General features: G+C 44.0%; 1 protein-coding gene across 1 annotated transcript in view; it reads left to right on the top strand.

Moving 5' to 3' along the window:
* The window catches only part of Cndp1 (carnosine dipeptidase 1), a 38,982-nt gene that overhangs the window by 3,156 nt on the left and 9,823 nt on the right, over window positions 1-26,003 (top strand). Inside the window, exons 2-8 of the mRNA XM_021150390.3 lie at window positions 6,339-6,496; window positions 8,751-8,900; window positions 10,496-10,658; window positions 12,126-12,214; window positions 14,581-14,781; window positions 17,806-17,890; window positions 23,941-24,101. Of these exons, the coding sequence (XP_021006049.1) occupies window positions 6,416-6,496; window positions 8,751-8,900; window positions 10,496-10,658; window positions 12,126-12,214; window positions 14,581-14,781; window positions 17,806-17,890; window positions 23,941-24,101 (930 nt within the window). The 5' untranslated portion in view covers window positions 6,339-6,415. The remainder of the gene's footprint in view (window positions 1-6,338; window positions 6,497-8,750; window positions 8,901-10,495; window positions 10,659-12,125; window positions 12,215-14,580; window positions 14,782-17,805; window positions 17,891-23,940; window positions 24,102-26,003) is intronic.

Below are 26,003 nucleotides of genomic sequence, written 5' to 3'. Positions count from 1 at the left end.
TGTTGTTGTGGGTTTTTTGTCTGTTTGTTTGTTTTTTAGTATATTCACAGGGTTGAGATGAAATGAACCCTGCCTCTGCCTCTAAAGTGCTAGGATTAAAGGTGTGTGCCACCATGTTCAATCTCTTTTCTTTTGAAAAATAACCTCCCCTACTTTTTTTTTTTTTTTTTGAGGGAAATGGGTTCCTGAGCCCCACCCTACCTGAGACACCTGGGTAGCTGCTGGGTTCTGAGGAAGAGGCATTTTTCTTTAAGTGTGTGGCCCCTGGTAGGTCTACCATGTTCAAGTGCATGATCCCATACCTAGGAGTACATGAGCAACACAAGTTGACTGGATGGGTTACTTAAAAAAAAAAACAAAAACACACACACACACACAATTGGGGAAGGTGAGGTGTATTTGGGAGGCATTAGGAGAAGGGCTAGGAATGAACATGATTAAATTACATAAATTCTCAAAAAATTAATAAAAACATTTTAATTAAAACCTTCTTAGTAATGACTGGATGAGCAATAAGTTCAAATGTTAATCTAGACAATGGCTTGCCAAGAACCTTTCTGTCTGAGATTGGAGATGTAACTTGATGCTATAACATTTGTACACGGCCCTCGTTGAGCCCCACTAGAGCTGAAAGGAAAAGATAACAACATCAGGTTGTTTCCCACAGGGTTCATTTCATTTGCCCCTTGGCATTAGGATTTAGCTGAACTGGCTGTGTCTGGATTGAGGCTAGAGTCAGAAACAGGCCAGTAGTGCCACCTGCTGGCCAAAGCTGATTCCATCAACAACAAGGCTCAACCTCTCTGCTTACACATTTCTCATACTCAGTAAGTGAGTGGTACATAGATGACAGGTACATCTGTATCTTAATGCACATGGCTTACAGTTTAGCCAGGTAAAGCACTCAATTCAACTATTTGTGTTTTGGGGGGTTTTGTTGTTGTGTGGGTTGTTTGTTTGTTTGTTTGTTTGCTTTTTAGTATATTCACAGGGTTGAATCACCATTCCCACAGTCCATTTTAGAACGTTCTCACTGAAAGGAACCATCTTCCTCATTAACAGTGACTTCTCCTTCACCCTAGTAACTACTCACTGGCTCCTGTCCCCATGTATTGATCTATTCTGGTCTTTTACATAAAGGGAAGCATTCAATAAGTAGCCCATTATGTCTGGCTTATGTCAGCACTATATTGTCAAGGCAACTGATCACCTCCAAAACTATCCCAAACCCCACCAACACCTTTTATGACCAAGTATTTTATCATTTTCATCAGCCAAATAATATTTCATTGCAGGGACACACAGCCTTTGTTTATCCAATCATCTGATGACGGCTTCTTGGTCTGGTCCTGCCTTTTGGCTACTATAAAGAACAGTGTTGCAACCATTTTTTAAAGGTGTGTGTGTGTGTGTGTGTGTGTGTGTGTGAACATTTTTATTTCTCTTGAGTATATGACTCAGAGTAGAATTGTTGGGTCATATGGAAACATGTTTAATTATGTGCAGAACAGTCAGACTGCTTTGCTTTTAGGGTTTCTTTTTTAGTTTTGTTTCCTTTGTTTGTTTGTTTGTTTGTTTGTTGGAGACAGAATCTCTCTGTAATGTAGCTCTGGCTGTCCAGGGACTTACTATGTAGACAAGGCTGGCCTTGAACTCACAGAGATCTGCCTCTGCCTCAGCCTGCTTCTGCTTCTGAGAGTGCTGGGATCAAAGGCATATACCACCACATCAGACCAGACTGTTTTTTTTCCAAAGAGTTGTATAATTTTACTATTTGTTTTTATGTTTATTTATTTACTGGGAACAGGACAGGGCAGGTGCGGTACAGCGTGTGTGTGTGTGTGTGTGTGTGTGTGTGTGTGTGTGTGTGTGTGTATTGGGAATGGGTTGGTTTTTCCCACTGTTTGGGTCTAGGGACTTGGACTCAGGTTGTCAGCCTCCATGAGAAGGGCCTTTGTTCGATGAGCAATCTTGCTGGCCCAGCAGTTTTTACCATCAGCATATGAAGGATCCAGTTTCTCCACCCCTGTACCAGCGCTTGCTATCCAACTTTGATTCTTGGCCACTTTACTCACATGAAACACTGAATTGTGGGTTGGCTTTTTCCTCAGTAGCAATATTTTGGCACCATTGCTGATTTGTCTTATTGTATTGTATTGTATTGTATTGTATTGTATTGTATTATGTTATAGACAGGTTCTAAATGTGTCACCCAGGTGCAGATTCAGTCAAATTTACTGAGGATCATGTCCAGGCCAAGGAGGGAATTTTTCCCTTAAGGTATCCAAAGTCAGGGTAGAGTCATTCCCCAGGAGTAGCCCGAGAATGGGAATGACATATTAGAGGACTAGGAAGAAGATGGGGGACAGTGGCCTGTGCACAGGACCTCTTTAGAGACCAGGGAGGGGAAAGAAAGAGTATGTCATAGCACAGAGTAAGAGACTGGCTAAAAGACACAGACCAGAAACAGAGGATATTCCCTGGCTATGGCTGCTTCTCAGTGTTACCTATAACAGGGAAACTTCTAAGTTTCTTCTCTTTGTGTTTTAGGACACTCCAATTGTAGGAGCTGGGGAGGAAACCCCACCACTCTGCACAGAATTCAGGCATTATGAGGTTTTTCCATGCACATCTACTTGGTTTCACCTGGTGCTCCCCTCTTTCACCAGCAAAGCTCCCCCCCCACACACACACTTTTCTTTCAGAACTGGCTCCATTTATGGGAGATAAACCAGGGGTTAGACTGTATTGCAGGAATAAGTTGAGTTTCCTGGCTTAAAGACAAACTCATTGACTGCCATAATTACCACTAGCATCAATGTCTCTGCTGGGTGTACAAGATGGTTTTGAAGCCTTTGAGGTCTAATTTAAAAACATTGGTATCAGAAGGTGCCATGCAAGCTGCCAAGGGGAAGAGGGATCAGTCATCCTACCCAGGTGTGGAGCCTGTGAAGCTAGACCTTCAAGATATCCTTGATGGTGCAAAAATGATGCTCACACCTCTAGAGTAATTAACAGCTGTGTGATCAGCCTTATGGCCTGCTTGATGGGAAGAACTCATACCTGGTAACATTAGCCTAGCCGGCTGCCTGTGGCTAAAGAGGTCATAAACCCTAGAGGAGAATTTACTGTCGTCACTTCCCTAAACAAACGTGATTACAAACTGCATTCCAAATATTTGCATACCCACAGATACGTGGCACTCCCAAAGAGGCTTCTCTTCTAATTGTTTCTTTCTTTTCTTTTTCTTTTTTTTTTTTTTTTTACATGCCTTGGTGTTTAGCCTGCACCTCTGTCTGTGTGAGGGTTTCAGATCCCTTAGAACTGGAGTTACAGACAGTTATGACCTGCCCTGTGAGTGCTGGAAACTGAACCCAGGTCCTCTGTAAGATAAAACAATGCTCTTAACTGCTGATCATCTTTCCAGCCCCCAAGAAGCTTCCTTTTTGCTACAGCTGAAGACAGTTACAGAAGTCCACAGTCTGTCAAAATGCCGATAACAAGTGACTACAGGGTGCCAAGCCCAAGCTGATACATCTACAATGTAACCCTGTACCCAAGCCTTAGATACATCTACAATGTAACCATACCCAAGCCTTAGATACATCTACAATGTAACCCTGTACCCAAGTCTTAGAAACATCTACAATGTAACCCTGTACCCAAGCCTTAGACACATCTACAATGTAACCCTGTACCCAAGCCTTAGATACATCTACAATGTAACCCTGTACCCAAGCCTTAGATACATCTACAATGTAACCATTCCCAAGTCTTAGAAACATCTAAAATGCAGCCCTTATACCCAAACCTTAGATATATCTACAATGTAGCCCTTAGAAAACATTAAGGGAGAGATGGAAAGAACAATCCTGTCAGTTTGCTCAATTGATGTGTTTTCTTATTCTCCTACCAGGTATCCTTAGTCCTTGACAACCCCCAACTCCCAACTTGTGTCAAAGCTGGTCCCTGGCACAAGTGGTTGCTAAGAGTGGGAGAATCAGTTTCCTCCAGGAACAAGCTACTAGATGGGTTGTCCAACCCCATGTGGTCAGCTTGTTATCGGCATTTTGACAGACTGTGGACTTCTGTAACTGTCTTCAGCTGTAGCAAAAAGGAAGCTTGTGTACATATTAGCAATAGTAAACAAACTCAGCCGGCTACCTGTGTTTGAATGAGAATGACTTCCATAAGATCATGTGTTTGGACGCAGTGGTCGTCAACCTCCTGATGCTGAGACCCTTGGGTGCAGATTCCCATGTGGTCGAGACCCCCATACCATAAACATATTTTTGTTGCTACTTCTAACTGCAATTTTGCTTCTGTTATAAATCATAATGTATATTTGTGTTTTCCCCCATGGTCTTAGGTGAACAATGTGCAAGGTTTTATTCAACCCACAAAGGGGTTGCGACCCACAGGTTGAGAAACACTGATTTGGTGGCACTGTTTGGGAAGAATTAGGATGCATGACCAGTTGGAGGAGGTGTCATGGGGGTGCTTTACAGTTTCAAATCCCATGCCACTCTCAGTTAGCAATCTCTCCCTCCCTCCCTCCCTCCCTCTCCCTCTTCCTCTCCCTCCCCCTCCTCTCTCCCTCCCTCCCTTTCCCTCCTCCTCTCTCCCTCTCCCTCCCCCTCCCCTTTCCCTCCTTCCTCCTCTCTCTCCCTCCCTCTCCCTCCTCCTCTCTCTCTTTCTCCCTCCACCTCCCCATGCCCTCCCCTTCCCCTCTCCATCCCCCTCCCCTTTCCCTCCCCCTCTCTCCCCCCTCTCCTTCTCTCTGCCTCCTGCTTGTGGATCAGATATGAGCTCTCAGCCACTGTCCAGTGCCATGCTTGCCTGCCTTTTGGCATGCTTCCTGCCATGATGTCATAAGCTCTAATCCTCTAGAGCTGTGACCCCCAAATTAAATGCTTTCCTTTATAAGTTGTCTTGTTCATTGTGTTTTGTCTCAGCAATATAAAAGTCACTAAGACATATAAGAAGAGGAGGGTGAGACAGGCAGATCTCTGAGTTCGAGAACAGCCTGGTCTACAGAATGAGTTCCAAAAGAAGCAGGACTATACAGAGAAACCTTAGCCAATAAATACATACATAAATAAATAAATAAATAAATAAATAAATAAATGCAGCATGTGCCTTTGTTAGTTGGTAGTTGCTCACACCTTTAATCTCAGCATTTGGGAGGCAGAAGCAGGTGAATCTCTGAGTTCTAGAACAACCTGGTCTACAGAGTGAGTTCTAAGACAGCCAGGACTGCACAGAGAAACCTGACTCAAACAAACAAACAACAAAACAGAAAGAAAGAAAGAAAGAAAGAAAGAAAGAAAGAAAGAAAGAAAGAAAGAGAGAGAGAAGAGAGAGAAAGGAAGGAAGGAAGGAAGGAAGGAAGAAAAGAAAAGAAAAGAAAAGAAAAGAAAAGAAAAGAAAAGAAAAGAAAAGAAAAGAAAAGAAAAGAAAAGAAAAGAAAGGCAGAAGAGTAGGGGGGTGTAGGAGGAGATGGAGGGCAAGTAGGGAGGGGAGAGAGTGATGTAGATAAAGTATTCATGTATGGAGTCCTCAAAACAAGAATAAGAAAAGAAGAAAGAAGAGGAGGAGGGAGAGGAGGAGGAATGGCTCAGTAGTTAAGAGCACTGGTTGCTCTTCCACAGGACCCAGGTTCAATCCCCAGCACCCACAGGCAGCTCATAACCATTTGTAACTCTAGTCCCATAGGGTCTAAAGCTCTCCTTCATGAGCACTAGGCATGGACATGGTACACAGCCAGACATGTAGGGAAAACACCCACATCCATAAAAAACTAATTAATTAAATTTAATGTAATCTTTAACAGTATTTAAAAATCCTTTCGCTTTGAAAAGGAAGCTTATGAGGAATGGTGTGAGGAAACACACTTCTGGTTCCACCCTCTCTGGTTATTTTAATCCAAGTCATGTGGAGCGACAGCTTTGGGTAGCAATTTTTTTTTTTCAGATAAACATAGACACACCATTTTTAATAAAATGCTTGTAAACTGAATCCAAGAACATATTGCTTTAAGTTTACATTCTCAGAAAGCGTTTAATAAATGATGCAAAAAATGTTCTAAACTAATCTAAATAATCTAAGCATTAATTTGGTGTTGCTTATTCTCCTAATGTTCACATTCGCATATTCTGCCAGCGTTCATGAGGAAATGAAACTCTAGCCAAGACTACTGTTGTCCCTCAGTGACTGATTTCCGGTTCCTTAGAAATCTGATGAGACGCTTATTCTAGATTGGGTAGCAATATTATGAAAGCATTTGAAAGGTCAGAAGCCCAATGCTGGCATTTAGTTTCATTGTTGCCAACCCACAGGCTTCATCTCTCTCGGCACTGCTGCTGTGGGCCAATCACAGGCTTCGTCTCTCTCGGCACTACAGCTGGAGCAGGCAATGTTCTCCTCTTCGCCACACTCTGGGCTGTTGGAGAAGCTTTTCCAGTACATAGACCTCCACCAGGATGAGTTCGTGCAGGTAGGAGAAGTCACGCGTGATGCCCCGCCTGTTCCCTTCAGAACCTGGTGGCCGCTATTTACTGGGAGATGTAGAATGTTGTCCCTGGAGATATGATTCCACTCAAAATGGTGATAAATTCTTACTAGAATAAAAATATCAGGGCTCATTAGATTTGTGGCAGAGATCCCTTAGTCCTGGGCTCTAGAAAGACACTCTCCATCCCTGGCTGGTATTCACAGTACCTCTGTGGAGATCATGATTACTCTAGCCCATCAAGTAGCCTACTGACAATATTTCTTAGTTGCCGGAGATACCTAGATAGAGCAGGAGAATCGGGTCCACTTCAGTGCCAGCACTGATAGTCCTTGCTTCTTCATTCCTAACACCAGCCTGGTTACTGGGATGTGGGGTGGGCACGTGGGGGAGATAAGGACAGGAGAAGATGAAGAGAAAGAGTCCTGGGGAGCAAAAAGAGGAGGGGAGCAGTAGGAGAGATGTAGTAGGGTCCTATGTCTCACTGGACAACTTCCCTTCCCCCCATCTCCCATGGATTGGCTCTTGTCCCTTCTGTTGGCACCTAGGCCCATGACCACAGCTTTCCCACAGGGTCACATGTAGCCCAGGCTATCCTGACCTCAACACCTGGTAGAGGATAACCTTGGATTCCTGATCCTGCTGCCTCTGCCTCTCAGGTGCTAGGACTGTAGGTGTGCACCACTGTGCTTGACTTCCCACACCAATTTCATGCATCTAGTGCCTCCTTCCAGTCTCACTAGACTTCGTGTTCTATGCCCCCAATACCATGTTAGTCCATGGTTGCATCCATCAGCCAATATTAAGAATATTGTCATGCAAACAGAGACAAAGCCTTTGTGCTTCAAGCAAAGGCACAACATGGACTCCCCAGGTCAATGTTCCTAAGTGTGGCCTCCAGGTCCTCATTCCCGTTCTGCAACGGTCACCTGACAGAAAGACCTCCTAGATTTCTGGAATTCAAGCAGAAATTCCAGAGTTAATTGAGATGTGGTGTCTCGTGGGAGCTGAGGGTGGGTGTGGGCTTTTCTATCAGAATATCCTCTCTTCCAGCCTCCTCTAACTTGCCATTCTCTCCCAGGAAGGTGGGGGTGGGGCGGTGGTTAGTGTCAGCAGCTCCTGCCCTACACAATCTGGGTGAAAAATGGGAAACCTAGCATTCCCTAAATAAATTCTCCTATGATAAAAACGTAAATGTTATAACCAGGGAAGAGAAATCAAACAAGTAAGTGAGCAGCAGAGTCAAAATCAGCCGTCCTAAACCGACACCATTTTCCATTTTCCCATTAACAACAGCGGTGTTCTGCAGGGCATGTGGGTGCACACCCGTGATCCCCCACCTGGGAGGCAGAGATAAAAGGATTCTCACAAGCTCTCGGTCATTCTGGTTTACATAGTACCCCCCACCCCACCCCCAATTTTTTTTTTTTTTTTTGGCTTAAGCAATTCAGGTTCCAACTCTGGACCATGAGTGATGATTATGAATTATTCCACTGGTGAGTAACCTTACTAAGGAGTTCTCAAAGTCTTGTAATGCTCCGGGCTGAGGTGCGTTGGAGGACTAAACTCAAACATTGATGGGTTCACATCCTGGCCATGCTGCCTGGAGGATCAAACGTGTAGGAAAAGGCTGACTGCATTCTCTCAACCTACCCTACCTCATCTTTAGTATCAGATGCTCTGGTCTCCAGGTTTTTTAATTAAACCCGAAGCTCATCCATCAAGTGTGAGTGTGTGTGTGTGTGTGTGTGTGTGTGTGTCTGTGTGTTTGTGTGTGTATCTATGTGTAAGACAATGATCAACATTTTGTGATTTCCTCAGGGGCTGTCCACTTGGCTATTTTTTGTTTTTGTTGATGTTTTTTGTTTGTCTGTTTGTTTGTTTTGAAACCAGGGTCTTACTGACTTACCAAACAGCCTCAGCTGGATAGCCATTGAGCCTCCAGGATCTTTGCCTTACCTGTTCTAGGATTACAGGCGTGCACCACACTGTCCAGCTAACGTTTTACAAAGCCACCTCTGAGGAGCTGAATTAGGGTTCTCACACTTGTAAATCTTCACAGCTGAGATGTTGTTTCACTCCAACACTTGCTGTTTAGCATCCCTGAGTTTTTAAACTGATCTGCAGGATTCCAAGAGCTGAAGAGCATTGAGGGGGCTTGGCTCCCACCAGCCCCTGAACAATTGGACAAGGGCTCTTGTACCCTACCTGATAGCCCCCTCATTGTGTTTCCTCACAGACACTGAAGGAGTGGGTGTCCATTGAGAGTGATTCTGTGCAGCCTGTGCCTCGTCTCAGACAGAAGCTCTTCCAGATGATGGCCTTGGCTGCAGACAAACTCCGGAACCTGGGAGCTAGGGTGGATTCCGTAGACTTGGGTTCTCAGCAGGTACCAGGGGTCTCCTTCCAGCTCAGGAAACTCCATGTCTACAACCATCATCCTGAGGTGGTGTCAAGAGAAGCACTTACTCAGACCCTCACTGCAATCCCCACAGAGTCCAGGTTGCCCATAAGAATGAAATGTTCCATCTAGTCTAAAACGAGACTGTGCTGTGGACTCCTGGTCATAGCAGGTGAAGAAGAAAGTGAAGGCCATGAGTGTGGGTCAGTTTGTTATTGGAAGACCCGCCCCTCCTGTTCTCTGAGCACTGTCCCCTTGCCTCTTCTTGGGTGCACAGGAGGGTCCCTGAAAGGGCTGTTTGAAGAGTGTGCTCTTTCCCTGGAACCTTCCTAGTCAGGGTTTCCATTGCTGCCAAGAAACACCATGACCAAAATGCAGCTTGGGAAGAAAAGGGCTTTTTTGGCTTAAACTTCCATATCACTGTTCATCATTGAACGAAGTCAGGACAGGAACTCAAGCAAGGCTGAATCCTGGAGGCAGAAGCCATGGAGGGGTGCTGCTTACTGGCTCACTTTCAGGGCTTGCTCAGCCTGCTTTCTTATAGTAGTACCCAAGACAACTAGACCTCACTTACAATGGGATGGGTCCTCCCCATCCAATCACTAACTAAGAAAATACCCCATATCTGGATCTTATAGAGGCATTTTCTCAATTCAGAATCCCTCCTTTTACATAACTCTAACTTGTGTCAAGTTGATATGAAAACAGCCAGCACAGAACCATTGCTTAGAACTGTCTGCCATTCTTCCATGGCAGATCTGCATTAAAGCACCCAATGTCTCCTCCGTTAGCACCGAGAACTTTGGAATCATCAAGGTTAGATTTCCAGGATTTGAAAGATCTGCTGCTTTAAGCCATTTGAGATCTGAGTTCTTGAAGAATATTTCCAAACAACTATATACAATTTGGCATTGTATATCGAATAATTACTGATTATCATAATTCTAATTTTTATAATGGAATATAATAATTTATATTCCAACGATGCTAGTTATCTGAAGGATATCATGGTATACATTTTTGTTTTGTGGATTTATTTATTTATTTATTTATTTATTTATTTATTTATTTGGGATAGACTCTCACCATGTAGCCTTGGCTGGCCTAGATCTCACTCGGTAGACCAGGCTGGTACAAAGGCAAAGAGATTTGCCTGCTTTGGTTCTTTAGACCTAGGAATAAAGGCATGCATCATGGGGGCTGGAGAGATGGCTCAGTGGTTAAGAGCACTGAATGCTCTTCCAGAGGTCCTGAGTTCAAGTCCCAGCAACCACATGGTGGCTCATAACCATCTGTAATGGGATCTGATGCCCTTTTCTGGTGTGTCTGAAGACAGCTACAGTGTACTCATCATATAGATAGATAGATAGATAGATAGATAGATAGATAGATAGATAGATAGATAAAATCTTCCTCCATCTTGAGAGATGGAGAAAGGATGCTCAGAAAACCTGATATAAGCTTTCCAGGGACTCAAGGATAGAGTAGTCGGGGATCTGTTTTAAATGTTCTAGAAGAAGAGAGAGTACGTTCTCTTTGAGTTTTGCTTGCTTCCTCTAATGTTGTGATCCACTATCCCATAGATGCCTGATGGTCAGAGTCTCCCCATACCTCCTATCCTATTGGCCGAGCTGGGAAATGATCCCAAGAAGCCAACTGTATGCTTCTATGGGCACCTGGACGTGCAACCAGCTCAGAAGGACGACGGGTGGCTCACGGACCCCTACACACTGACAGAGGTGGATGGTCAGTGTCATCTGGTCCCTAGGTGAAACACATCTGTAGTCAAGGCTTGACACCGATCAAAGACTGTCCTAGCTTTTAGCTATGGTTACAAATGAGCAGAGCTAGGTCTGGTGGTTCAGGACTATACACAGATACTCAGGAGGCTGGAGAAAGAATCATAATATCAAGCCAAACCTGTGCTTCAAAATGAATTTGAGACCATCCTGGGCAACTGATTGAGACCATATCCCAAAATAAAATTGGGAAAGACCAAAGATAATGATCAGTAGTAAAGAGCCTGACCTACATACTCCAGGTCCTATATTTGATAACACACACACACAGAGATAGATAGATAGATAGATAGATAGATAGATAGATAGATAGATAGATCACAAAATTTTTAGCATGGCGAATTTGTATTTTGTAAAGAAAGGAAGAAGAAAAGTCAGTAGAGATAGACACACATCTCTATTTCATTATTTTTCCAGTAGACAGATCTCAGCACGAGAGACTATGCTGGGTACTGTTGAACAGCAAACTCTTAGGAATATCAAGGAACTTGGACAAAACAGCTGAGTTCTTCTAAGACTAGTCATGTGTGCTTAAACTAGCTTGTCTTGTATGACTGTTGGGGATCCTATTTGTTTGTTTGTTTGTTTGTTTGTTTGTTTGTTTGTTTTTGGTTTTTCGAGACAGGGTTTCTCTGTGCAGCCCTGGCTGTCCTGAAACTCACTTTGTAGACCAGGCTGGCCTCGAACTCAGAAATCCGCCTGCCTCTGCCTCCCGAGTGCTGGGATTAAAGGCATGCGCCACCACGCCCAGCTGGGGATCCTATTTGTATAGAAGAATTTATGCCTTAAATTTCTTTTGTTTATTTTGCTGGGTATTTTTTTTAGACAGTGTCTCAAGCTAGCAAAACAACTACACATATAAAGTAAAATAAAATAAAATAAAAATCTTTTTAGAGGACAGTTTATTCTGGAGCCAAATATGAATGACCATGGCCCAGGAAAGCAGATTCATAGTTCTCAAAAGAACATGCTCTACTGTAGAAGAGGTTGTTTGAGAACAAAGGAAGTCATCACTTCTGACAGATGCATTGCCAGAGACCACACACAGGTGGGTCACCTAAGTCAGGGGAACAATCTACATAGCTTTCAGACGCTATCTGATGACATGATTTTTTTGTGGACTGGTGAAGCTTGGAGTCTACTCAACATACATTCTCCAAGCTTTGAGGTTCATAAGGATGTTCAGGTCAGATACAGGGGTGAGAAACAAATGAGTCCCAAGAGGACTAAAAATATCCCAAAATGTTTGGCTTTGGTCTGCAGTATTTTAACTAACCATAAACACAAAGTTCAGTCACTTGACTTTGTAGAAATTTCTAACACAGGTGCGGATTGTTTTTTTATCTCAGAATTTGAGTTCCTATAGCAGACATCCCAGTACCATATTGAAATTTTCCTTCTTCCGTTTTAAAAGGGAAACTGTATGGACGGGGAGCAACAGACAACAAAGGCCCCGTCTTGGCTTGGATCAATGCCGTGAGCACCTTCAGAGCTCTGCAGCAGGTAGGTGGCTGGCTGTGCTTGAAAGAAGTGATGGAGTTCTCAGAGCACTGCAGTGCGTACTCACTTTCCCACAACAATCTTGAGTGTGTATCATGCCACAACTGTTTTAGAAAGAAAAGTAAGACCTGGGGAACTTACTCAGAATATAAAGCCGGGGGCAATCATCCTAGAAGCTTGGATTCCAGCCTGCAACATCAGCCACACCAAAAACAGAACACGGCTCACAACCACCGATAATGAGATCTGATGTCCTCTTCTGGTGCATCTGAAGTCAGCTACAGTGTGCTTATGTATAATAATAAATAAATCTTCTGGCCAGAGCAAGCAGGGACTGAGTGAGAGGGGCCAACCGGAGCAAACAGAGGTCCTAAAATTCAATTTCCAACAACCACATGAAGGCTCACAACCATCTGTACAGCGACAGTATACTCACATACATAAAATAAATAAATAAATCTTGAAAAAAAAGATTTGATATTCACCTCTGTTCTCCACAAAAGCATGCATGGTTGAGTGAATCTGCACACACATGTGCATGCATGCCTATAATGCAGGCACACACACACAGCCTATGACAAAACCCAGGAGGAGCCTGACACACTCCCTAGTACCATGTCAAGTCTCAGCATGTAATTGTGGGAGTTCTCTGAAGCTTCTCTGTGATCCGGGAGAAAAACCCCTCCTAATCTCTCACCTTGACTCTCAAAGATACACAAATTAGTCAGACAAAGGGATCAAAACTTTAAAGGCAGCATCCCATGTCCGGGATAGAAAAACCCTAAAACCCATTTTGCTGAAAGATCAAAGACTTTGAGTAACTCCGAAGCAGACTGAACACATTTGAAAAGTAACATTCTTGAAAGAAAACTTATCCCGAGGCCTAGCCATCTTTCAAAGGAAAGAATTCTCTACCATGCTCAGAATTATGGGAACCAAAGAGCAATTTGTAATCGAACCTTTCTACAAAAACACTCTTTGGGTGAACTGGGGAGATCTCGAAGGTGGTAAAGTCATGCAAGCTTGAAGTCTCGAGTTCAAATCCAAAGGACCCAAGTAAAAAGCCAGATGTCCGTACCTGTAGTCCCAGTGTTTCGGGACCTGGAAGATCTTCCAACACTCTGGTCAGCCAGTATAGCCAAACCGGTGAGCTCTGGACTCAGTGAGAAAACTTGTCTTAGAAATTAAGGTGGAGTCAAAGATATTTCTTCATACAATGCATGAGTTAAGTTTCTAGGACAGAGAAAACATCTAGGAACTTTTTAGGGGAAAGTATTTCTGTTGGGAAAAATGTGGCATATGTTTTATTCACGGTGTATTCTTGACAACACTTGAGGCTCCATTCTAGAGAATTAGTATGATTATGAAAATCTTGTGAAAACTTTCATGCAATGTTCAAATCTTAGATAATGTCAACTATTTATGCTGTGAGAAACTCTGAACATGTGGAAATGTAGAAAGCTTTTCATGACACCTTTTTACTTGTTCACCCTCAAATGTTACAAGATGAAGACAAGTTGGGAAGTCAGAAGATAGTATTGTGTAACACATTCATTGAGACAGAAATAATCCATTTCAAAAGGAAACTATGTAAGGTCTTTAATGCACTCCTCAAAATATCTAATAAAACTGATAACATTCTGTATAAAAAAAAAAAAAAAGAAATTAAGGTGGAAGCCCAGCGTGGTGGCACACGCCTTTAATCCCAGCACTCGGGAGGCAGAGGCAGGCGGATTTCTGAGTTCGTAGCCAGCCTGGTCTACAAAGTGAGTTCCAGGACAGCCAGGGCTATACAGAGAAATCCTGTCTCAAAAAAAGAAAAGAAAAGAAAAGAAAAGAAAAGAAAAGAAAAGAAAAGAAAAGAAAAGAAAAGAAAAGAAAAGAAAAGAAAAGAAAAGAAAAGAAAAGAAAAGAAATTAAGGTGGAGAATGACTGAAGAATACACTATACATAGACCCCTGGCCTCCACATGCATGTGCACACACCTGACACACCTGTATACACACATATCACACACACACACACACTCACACACAGAGTTCCTTTCTTTTATGGGAAAGGATGCCTCTGCCCTGTCACTTCCTGTTCCATCCTGCCACGCCGACTTTTTGAATCATAGTGGGTGCTGCCATCTTTAGGGTCTCTGTACCAAATTCTGTCCTAGCATTAAATCAAAGCTCCATGTGGAATCTACCTGCTGGCCTTAACTTTCCTTCTCCTCTGCTGCTGTAAACAGAGCTGCTGGGATGGTACGCAATCCACCCATTGAGTATGGATGACTACTTCATGTGTCTGTATCAAGTATGCACTTATCCGTAAGACCGTGCTTGAGCATATGGTAAAATCTCTTTGTTCTGTTGTTCATGCAGGATCTTCCCGTGAACATCAAGCTCATCCTGGAGGGGATGGAAGAAGCTGGCTCTGTCGCGCTGGAGGAACTCGTCAAGAGAGAAAAGGACCACTTCTTCTCCAGTGTGGACTACATTGTGATTTCAGACAACCTGTGGCTCAGCCAGAGGAAACCTGCACTCACTTATGGAACCCGGGGGAACTGCTACTTCACCGTGGAGGTACCAGTAGGCTCTGCCTGTAGAGGGAGACAGGAGGATATCTGGACAGGATAGGGGAATTATGGAGGACCTTGAAGAAAAAGTCAGGACATTCTCCCATTGAGGCTCATGGCCTGGGAGGTCACTTGGGGCTTGAGGGTGTGGTTCACAATCCCCTGAAATCTTAGCGTGAGTATGCTTGAGTGTATCTACTCTAGAGTCCTAGAGGTTTCTCTCAGAACTGTGGATATAGGATCTGAGGGCAGGAGTAATACCTACCAAGATGACTACCTAGTCAGAAGCTAGGCTAGCCTGTTGTAACATTCCCTGTTGTGTGCCTGCAGGCCTTGGTGGCAGAGGACCCTAGTGCTATGGTCAAGAGGCAATAGAAGGCTGATGGCATCCAAGGCCATTCTGTGACACATAGCCTTGGGTAGATGCCTTTACATCTGAGCTTTAGTTTCCTATCTCAAAAGTTAGTACAATTCCCTTACCCAAGCAATACAGGCAACCTGTGATAGAGCATACAGTTTATAGTATAAAGTCCCTCCTGGGTGGATCATTAGTTAGCCACTTTAGTTTTCTCACATAACAGACTTTATGACATGATGGAAATATCCAAACGTAGGCACTTATGAGAGTTAAATGGCGGTTGAGGCTTATGGACTGGCTAGGCGTGGTAGCACAGACCTTTACCCCAGGACTCAGGAGGAGAGGAGAGGCAGGCAGATAGATCTCTGTGGGGTCAAGGCCAGCCTGGTCCGCAAAGGGAGTTCTAGGAGACCCAGGAATACAAAGTGAGACTCTGTATTGAAACAAACAAAACAAAACAAAACAAAACGAAAAGGGTTTGGACCAGATATAAATATCTTGCATTTTTATGATTTTTTTTTTATTTTTTGAAATGACAATATGCATTTTTATAATTGAAAAGGCAAGGCTTGGGGAGATAGTTCATGAAGAAGCGCTTGGTTTTCTAGTGTGCATGAGACCTCTGGTTCCATCCCAGAGTGAAAGAGGGACAGAGAAGAGAGAGGGGAAGATGGAGGAGGCAGAAGAAGAGGAGAGGGGAGAAGAGGAGAGGAAAAGAAAACAGCATGTTCTCTTTGTTAAATGTGCTGATGTGAATCCTGGGGTATAGGAGTGAGTAAGTCAGTCTCAGCTTACAGGGAATTCACTGTGAAGAGACCCAGGGACTGAGAGGGATGAGGTGAGAATGCTGGGAAAACAGGAAGCAGAAGCTGAGATGCCTGGTAGAAATGTTTGCCAACAAAGCTAATGTGAGAAGAAGCAACGGGGGTCACGGCTAGAAGGAGCACAGATCAGATGCCAGAAAACCTTCCCAAGGCAGGGGAAAGGAAGAACAGAGGCACCGAGGAGGTGGTGAGAGATAAAATCTTTGCCAAGGGAAGGAATTAGCCTCTCTTGAGAAAAGTGTCAGGTAGACAGAGAGTGAAGAAGGTGGAGCAGTTTGTTTTGCTGTCGGCCGCCCCCTGCTGGGCAGGAAAATGATTTACACAGAGCAAAATGATGGCCATGGGCATAGCTGTGAATAAGAGACCCAATATAGAGCACATGGCTTAAAGGTTTGGCGTTGTGTGTGTCCATGTAGATGGATGCCTGTGCTCTGTGTTCGAGAGCTTGATGAGATTGTTAGTTGTGATGTAGAGTAGTGAAAATGTATCCCTACGGAGACCACAGAACACTGGCGGTCATGAGCACAAATGGAGGAAAACAAAACCAAGGAACTGGACATCCTAATGAGGACCAAGAACGGTCAGAGAAGTAGCAGGACAGGTCACTCAGGATTTCAGATGTGAGACTGTCAACCCAGCACGATTTAGTTAGTCCGTCCGAGTGGCTAATAAAGTGAAGTGACCAAACGGGAGACTTGCCTTCCACAAAGGGTGTCTGAGAGCAGGGAAAGGCTGCTGGGCAGGAATGGCAGGAGGAAAGGGACCAGAGACATACTTAAGGCTTACGTGGTAACCAATGGGGACGTGCTCAAGCTGGAATGAAGTAACTGTAGACGCTGAGTTCCGCTCTAGGTCTTTAGAAACTGGAAGTGCGCTCACTCAGACCAACTGCCGTTTTAGGTCTGGGTTTAGACAAAAGGTTCAGAGCTACGAGGATGACAACTGAGAGGTAGGAGGTGGTAAATGACACTGTGAGCTACTCCAAGCTTCTGAGACAAAATCAGTCATGGAGGAAGCTGTAGGGGAGATAGGCAGAAGAGAATCATGAGAGGAAAACTAAGGAAATGGCTCTGGGTAAGAGTACTTGCTGTGCACGCATCAGGGTCTGAATTAGCCATTCTCCGTGTAAAGCTGGATATGACCATGGGTGTCCATAACTCTAGCACTGGGGGATTGGCCAGCTGCCATAGGCAAATCAGTGAACTTCAGGTTCAGTGAGAGATCCTACCTCCAGGGAATAAAGTGGAGAGCGTGAAGGGAGACACCTGATGGCATTCATCTCTGACACAATTCTCTGTACACAATGCACACCCTTGCACATAGGTACATACATACACACCCATACACTCACCATACCAAATCCACTCACTCACACACACTCACAGCGGGGGGAGTAGGGGAGAGAGAGAGAGAGAGAGAGAGAGAGAGAGAGAGAGAGAGAGAGAGAGAGAGCTAGTTATTAAAAGAGGTATCAAAGAATTGAGTACAATTGAAAAGAGAAAGAAACCACTGTGAGCAAGTCTTTAGAAAGACTTCCCAGAAATCAAGGAGGGAGCATTCTCCTCCTAAGACGTGACCTAAAGAGCATGAGACAAAGCTAAGGGCCATCCAGCGATATGAACAGCAGTATTTCAGCCAAGGATGATTTGGTCATCTTAGATAGAACTGGGCTGGTAGAATAGCTGGGGAATGAAAGGCCCCAAGTCACGTGACTGGGAAACATAGGATGTGAGGTCAGGTCTGGAGGTCGCTCCCCTGAGTCCTGAAGGACAGCACTAGGCATACCTTCCACCGTGCACAAAGGAACACACAGCATGGGTAAATTTATTCTCTTTGATCTACTTTACAGGTGAAGTGTAGAGATCAAGATTTCCACTCAGGAACCTTTGGTGGCATCCTCAACGAACCAATGGCTGACTTGGTTACTCTTCTAGGTAGTAATGTGTTCTGCACAAAAGAGAATTCTGTTTTGTTCTCCTTGGTTTCTGGATCATCTCTGGAAAAGTTTATAGTAATAGTAAAACTATATGCTCAATGCTTAATCTTTTCTTCCCTCCCTTGTGCTCTCTAGGCTTGTTATGAAGCCCGCGCTGTGTGTTATTTCTTTTCATGAACTGATAAGTCTGCTCTTATTTTCTATTTACTTATTTATTTTTAAAAGTTGTGCATTCTGTATACATGTATATATGTGCAGGTTCACCAGTGTGCACATTGCATATATGTGGGCATGCATGTGGAGGCCAGAGCTCAATCTTGGGCGTCATTCCTCATTTCTCAGGTGTTGTCCTTTTTATTATTGAGATATTAGAATGCAGAGCTTACCAAGTAGGCTAATCTGACTAGGCTACAAGAGACTTTTATGTCACATCTGTCACTGTGCCCAGAATTTTATCTTTTGAGACAGGGTCTCACGCTTTAGCCTTAGCTAGCCTGAAGCTTGCTATGGAGACCAGACTGATCTCAGACTCATAGAGATCTGTCTGCCTGGGCTTCTTGATGTTTTAAGTTAAAGGTGTGTGCCATTTTCCCTGGCACAGTGTCTATATTTTTTTACATGGGTCTAAGGTATCAAATGCGAGTCCCCATGCTTCCGTGGCAAGCGCTTACTGCCCGGTCCATCTCTGCAGCCCCCACACCTTTTTTTATTGGGTATTATGATATATCTGGCCATACACAAATATAAGGGGATACAGAGACCTGAAGAAGTTATAGGTGCCACCCCTGACTCCCTCCAGTGCTTCTAGAGCAAGAGGACAGAAATGACAGCCCCAAGCCAACTGAAGTACAGATGCCATCTTCATAGGCAAAGGAGGACTTTCTGACTGCAGATAAATGACAACAACTCAGAACAGAGTTCTGTGATGTTGTGAGTGAGGCCCTATCCCAGCAGCCTCTGTGCCATAAGTGGAACCCATGACAGCCCAGCCTTCAGAACCCAGGGATCATGTATGTTCTTGGTGGGAGTAACTAGCTGTGGCCATGCACTGTCACAGGTCAGCTGCATGGAATTCAGTGAGTTACCTCAATTTTGAGTTTTGAGTTTTCCCAGTTGGAGGTAGGCATCATTATACGTTCTACCTATAAGTTTTCTGAGGGTTACTATTGGTGTCATAAAAAACCATGACCAATAGCAACTTGGGGAAGGAAAGGGTTTATCTGATTTACGCTTCCACATCACTGTTCATTGTTGAAGGAAGTCAGGACAGAAACTCAAACAGGGCAGGACACTGGAAGCAGGAGCTGTTGCAGAGGCCATGGAAGGGTGTTGCTTACGGGCTTGCTCTTCATGGCTTGCTTAGCCTGTTTTCTTATAGCAGCCAGGACCATCAGACCAGGGGTGGCCCCACCCACCATGGAATGGGCCCTCCCACATCAATCACCAATTAAGGAGATGCCCCACAGGCTTGTCCGTAGCTTGATTTATTTAGGCATTTTCTTAACTGGGAATCCCTCCTCTCAGATGACCATAGCTGTGTCAAGTTGACATAAAACTAGCCAGCACGTAAGTGTTATTTTGAGGATGTGGTAGGATGTGCAGGGAGTATCCAGAGATGATTAATGGTCTGCTCTGGCCAGGAAAAACAGCTCTTATCTTACCAAGGACTCCAGAGATGATAGTGCCAAATATCCGGATGCGACTTGGCATCACGTTCCAAGGTTGACTGGCACAGAGATGCCACTGTGTTTGTCGACTGAAGTTCACCAAACCTCTGCTCCTGACCTCCTGCAAGGCTGACTAGCCTGTGCAAAGAGAGGTGTTCTCAGAGATCCAACTTTCTCAGGCTTGACCTATCTGGTAGCTCTTGTCAGCACTAATGCTGCCTAAGTAGAGTCCCCAGGAATCTAGGAACACTTAAACTTGAGGGGCCTTGCTTGTAGAAGCCTCTTCCACAGACCTCGTGGGGGATCCTCACGGGGGTGTAGCCACACTTGGTGGATTTGATTTCAAGGTTCACAAGTTGCACAATACCTCAGTTTGCTACATCTGGGATTGTGTTCTCTATGCAAACCTTTTCCTTTGGGACAGATAAATTGTCCAAAACCTACATGTCAACCCCCGTTCTGGCCTACTTAGTACCAGACAGAGTATAAGCAGCCTGGATGGACAAACTGCTGGATGGACAAACTGCTGGAGGTCTAGTCAAGTTCTTCATCAGTATCTTTATTTATACCGCTTCCTCCATCATGACCCCCAAATAAAATTAAACAGTGAAATCAACCTACATTTTAATTACCTATCTATGTATCATCTATCTATCTATCATCTATCTATCTATCTATCTATCTATCTATCTATCTATCTATCTATAATCTATGTCTATCTATCATCTATCTATCTATCTATCTATATATATATATCCATTATTTAGCTGGCTACATATCTATGTATTTTTAATTTTTTCTAAGACAGTAATATACATAGGCAGTATCTCATGTTTGACAACTTCAGCAAGAATACAATAATATTTTTACCTTTAAAGAATTCAGATAATAAGCAACTTAATATTTTGGAGCAAAGATAATTGATCTTTTTGCCAGATTAATTCCTCTTTCCTTTTATCATCGTCAAATATTTATTTTTATTTTTCATAGTGTTACACTGTAGCCCAGGCTGGTCTAAAATTTATAACCATCCTCCTGTCTTAGCTCCAGGTGCTGGGAATAAATCCCTATTCTCAGCTCCATATTGCTAAATCCCAAGTAATGTACCTCAAGCCTTCCCTCAGACGTGAAGACTGAGGGGAAGTCCAACATCTCGTTAGAATGTTAGACGTGAAGACTGAGGGGAAGTCCGACATCTCGTTAGAATGTTAGACGTGAAGACTGAGGGGAAGTCCGACATCTCGTTAGAATGTTAGACTTGTAGCTGTAAGCCAGGCACGGAGTTACACTTAACTTCATAAATATGTGCTGCTTTGCTAAGGAAAAGTTCATAAGTGTAATAAAACCAAAGGTTATTCTTCTGTCTGCTTTTTGGTGCAACCCTAACAGTCCACGATAACTTACCTTCCGGATTTGCTCTCCAAACGCCTGCTTTCTCAGTGCTTTGCACAGAATCACAGGAATACAAAGTCAATTGCTAATGTCAGTCAAACTAACAGGAATTTTGCTTGCTGGCATGCTGTGCTGTGCTGTGCTGTGGTGGAGAAACCTCAGCAGGAGACTAAATCCAGTGCACTGGCTTAGGGTTACATCAGGTCACAATGTCTTTGGGGAGCTGGTTGTCTTATGTCCTTCCCCGATGACTGACCAGTAATGAACACATATTCACCAGAGGCTGAGACTCCAGAGCCATCTTGGCTTTTATGCAAGTCTCTGGCCTTCATCATCCTCTGCCATTCATCATGGGGCAGGATGCTGGTGAGCATCATGATGACCAACAGTAGCAAATGCTCACTGGACACCAAGTGGGTAAAGCCTATGCTAGCTCCAGCTGGGGAACAACATAGAATCAAATAAGTACCCTGTCTCAAAAGTCATAGGTTGGGTAGGCAGAGAGCGGGAAGAATGGAATCCTGTGCTCACAGATAAATCACCAACAACCAGCGGTTTCTCCTTTTCAGTTTTTCTACTGTGCAATTTTTAAAGACCAGGAGGACAGTGGAAAGACCATTGACCCCAAAGCAGTTTTTCTTCTTTCTACTGCCTTTGTTTGTTTTTGTTTGGTATGGTTCAGACAGGCTCCCTTGTAGCTTAGGTTGGCCTTAAACTCAGTATGAAATCAAAGATGGCTTTGAACTCTTGATGCTCCTACCTGAGAGCTGGGTTGATGGGCATGCACTGCCACGCGTGGCTCATGCAGTACTAGAGATGCAGCCCAGGGCTTCAGAAATGCTGGGGAAAGCACTGTATCAACTGAACCCTAGCCCTAGCCCTGTTTTTCTCATCTTTTGAGACAGAATTGACCATGAGATATTGAATCGTCTTGCGTTCCCCTTCCAAGTACTGAGATTGAGGGAGGTGTGAGCCACCATGCCTGGTTGTCAAAGGCATCATAGATACCTAGTCTCTAATATCATTTAGGATGTCAAAATTCTCCTGGGAGCAACGATGGTGCTTCCAAGACAGCTCCTCTCCCTTCTGTGTGCTTTCCAAAGTGACTTTATAGTCTCAGGATCATGATATCCATGGAAAGTGAAAAGGAAGGGAGGGGTGAGTCGAGATGGAGCAAGTGTATCAGTGGTGAATAAGGATATAGTTTCCCTAATGGAAGATTACTTCTAACTAGCAGATGTGAACATTCCATGGTCCCTGAGGTGGGGGCATAGCAGATGTGAACATTCCACGGTCCCTGGGGGGGCATAGCAGATGTGAACATCCCACAGTCCCTGGGGGCCCCTCTATGATCTCCTTAATCAGACTTCACTGTGGGTGAACTACAAGGGAGGAAAAGATGGGCAAAGCATCTCTTCTCAGTAACCATCTATGCTCACAGGCATTTCTCTCAGTCTGTAGTAGGGAAGATGGCAGTGCAGAACAAATATTACAATTCTAAAATCCAGTGTGTGCCAAGAAATCTAGTTATGCTCAAACCCCAGCATAGTCCACTGAGGACATCTGGGTAACCATCATCTTCATCAAGAATGAAGTCCAGCATCCTGGTTCTTTGGGTTAGTCTGCCTTTGATGCCTAGAGTACTCAGATCTACTTGTCAAAAGTACCAACATAACGAAAGTCCTGCCAAGTTCTATAAACTTGAGTGCCAAGTTAGGATCCATCTTGCACACAATCTCCTTGGATCCGCTACCCTGCCTGGCCATGTGGTCTCGTTGGTTGCCTGTGTCTCCTCCTCCTGAGTCATCATTCCTCATCAGAGATCTTCTTGATACGTATTGCTTGCCTCCTTGGCTTTTTTTTATCTGGCTGGAGTTATGACAGGGCCCATGTCACACATTTCCCCGTCTGTCTTTGCATCTGAGAAAGAAAGAAGAAGTAGGAGGAGGAGAGGGGGGAGGGGGAGGGGGAAGTGGAGGAGGAGGAGGAAGAGGAGGAGGAGGAAAGGAAGAAGCCACTTCATCCCCAGCTAGTGGGTACTCTAAGTCTGGAATACTGGAATGTATGCCATTGTCAACTGTACTGTGACTAGTCTGTGGTCCATCTTGGCAAGGGATTTTTGATGGAATTTAAGATTCTTAATCCTTCCTCTTTGTGTTACAACAAGGAAGCTGAAACTGCCCGGCATCTTCCAGCTGACTTGGCACAGTTGAGATAAAAGCAAAGACCTTCTCTTTGTCGCCTAGTGTTCTTTGTCATGACTCACAGCATATTACTTAGCACACAGTACTCTTCCCTGGGTTAAGGAAGGGATGGTGTCACCCAGGACTGGAAGCACAACAGTATTCAATTCTATCTTGTAGCACAGCCATAGAAGAAATAAAAGTCTTGGGGGAGCTCTGGACAGGAGAGGGGCGAAGGGGAGCTGACAAGTGCAGAACATTGAGACTTTCCTGTGCATTCTGCTGCCTTGACACACTTGTACTTCAAGTTTGGCTTCCAAGAAACTGCTTCCCTTCCTGGTTGTAATCTGTCTATGGTATACATTTTCTTTGAGTGTGTGTGTGAGAAAGCTGAGAAAAGATTTTTGGGGAGTTTCAGTTTCTTGTATGAGTTTGTATGAATGCATGTATAAAATATATGCATGTACATATCTTTAACAATTTATAACTACCATTTCTTAACTTGGGATAAGATAAAATGCAAGCAAAAGGCTCACTTGTGATATTAAAGGTGCAGACTCATGACTCAGCTCTGCCCTTGGCAAGGTAGCCACTGGAGCAGTCTGACTCGGGCTGAGTCTGCCTTGTAACCACTTCCTTCTTGGTACTACAACCTCTTGGTTAAATGGAATTGTTGCCACTGGTTCTGGCCAGGGACAGAAGCTGACATGGGGGTACTTTTGCCACCTGGAGGGTGGTATCTTAATCTGGCCTGGCTCTGGGACCACAGCATTGGCACATTTGTAATCTCTGCGTCTCTTCTGTAGGTAGCCTGGTGGATTCATCAGGCCACATCCTAATTCCTGGAATCTATGACCAAATGGCACCGATTACAGAGGAAGAAAAGACAATGTATGAAAACATTGATATGGACCTAGAAGAATACCAGAACATCAACCAAGTCGAGAAATTTCTGTTTGATACCAAGGTATAACCGTAACTACACACATGATCCAAACGAGGATGCTGCCCCCAAATCATGTTTCCCGAGTGTCTAATCAGCACCACACAGTGTGGGTCTGTGCATCTTAGTCCACAGGCAAAGGTTAAATTGCAGGCTGGTTTTGACATTCACGGCCACTTTCCTCTGGTCTGGATCCGTTGTCCTAGGGAGCAGTTGGTACAGGCGTCAGCATCTAACCATGAATAATGACTCATTCGGCAGCACTGTTTCTCCACAGCAGTTTATTAATTTAAATCCCATTCCACTTTCTGTCAGGGAGCTGAACTTTCTGAATGTTCAAAAATTAGGAGTCACTGTCTGAAACATCAGCTCCAACACTTGTAATCGTTCACCTTCTCAGGCATTACCAAGACCCTTCAGGGCTGATGGGCAAGCCACAACATCCCCTTCCCAGGGCTGTAAAGATACTTAGAACTCAGAGCAGAAATCCCTAAAGAATTCAAAATTCCTGTTCATTTGCTTTCTCCTTTTTTTTTCTTTTTCTTTCTTAAAGAATATTTTGCCTGCCGAGGGCTGAAGAGATATGACTTAATGGTTAAGAGCATGGTTTTTTTTTTTTTTTTCTTTTTAGAATTTATTTATTTATTACATGTGTGTGGGTACACTGCCACTGTCTTCAGACACACCAGAAGAGGGCATCAGATCTCTATTATAGATGGTTGTGGGCCACCAGGTGGTTGCTGGGATTTGAACTTAGGACCTCTGGAAGAGCAGTCAGTGCTCTTTTTTTTTAAAGATTTATTTATTTATTTATTTATTTATTTATTTAATGCATATGAGTACAGAGTAGCTATCTTCAGACATACCAGAAGAGGAAATTGGATCCTATTACAGATGGTTGTGAGCCACCATGTGGTTGCTAGGAATTGAACTCAGGACCTCTAGAAAGAGCAATCAGTGCTCTTAACCACTGAGCCATCTCTCCAGCTCAAGAGCATGCATTGATCTTGCAAAGGACCTGAGTTCAGACTGCAGGTCTAATGTTGGTTGGCTCATAGCTACCTGTAACTCTAGTTCTAGAAGATCTGACATCCTGTTCTTCCCTCCTTGGGCACTGTACTACACTCATATGCACAGAACTCACTACACCTGCACCCACACACACCCATACACACATACACACACTCATACAATTCACACACACACACACAAACTAGCAAAATTAAATCTTAGAAACATAGTTTCCCACTCAGATGTTGGTAGCTGTGGTTGTGTTAGACCTAGTGGGGAAACCCCCACCCAATTCCCGATTCGGCGTGCACCCAAAAAATCACGAAGGACCATCTCTTGATGTAATTACATGAGGACATTTAATGACGGAGCTCCGGACCGACATGCATCCCACACAGGAGATAACGGATGTCAGCCATGAGGCTCGAAAGCTAGGGGGTTTTATGGGGTAAGGGGCTTAGGGGTGTGGAATTCAGCATAGTGACACACTATTGGCTTATTCAAACATCAGCAGAAAAATTACATGTACGTGCAGGGTGTCAGAGTTCTGTGAGTTGTTGACTCAGTTCAGATAGCCCTGTTATGTCCTCACATTCCTCTTTATCTTTAAGGTTAAGCTGTTCCCAGGAATGTTTTAACTATAGGGCATACCCGGGTTTCTTTTTCTTTTTTCTCAGCCCCAGGCAGCCTCTAGGCTCACAAACAACCAGCAATTTCTGAGTACTTTATATGACTTACAGGTCTTGAAATTTCATCTTTCTCTCAGTTGATTCCCTAGGAACTGCCCAGAGAGGGCAAATTATGCTGATTGTAAGTGTCTTCTCACAGACTAAATTTGTGAAACTACATAAGAATGAAATTGGCTCAAACTCTGAAGATTTATTTAAGGCGCTCTGAGGGATAAAATCTCTCCAG

Source organism: Mus caroli, unplaced genomic scaffold (genome assembly GCF_978045245.1).
Source record: "Mus caroli unplaced genomic scaffold, Mus_caroli_1 scaffold_19, whole genome shotgun sequence".
In the NCBI taxonomy this organism is placed as follows: domain Eukaryota; kingdom Metazoa; phylum Chordata; class Mammalia; order Rodentia; family Muridae; genus Mus; species Mus caroli.
This window is presented reverse-complemented; position numbering and strand designations above follow the sequence as displayed.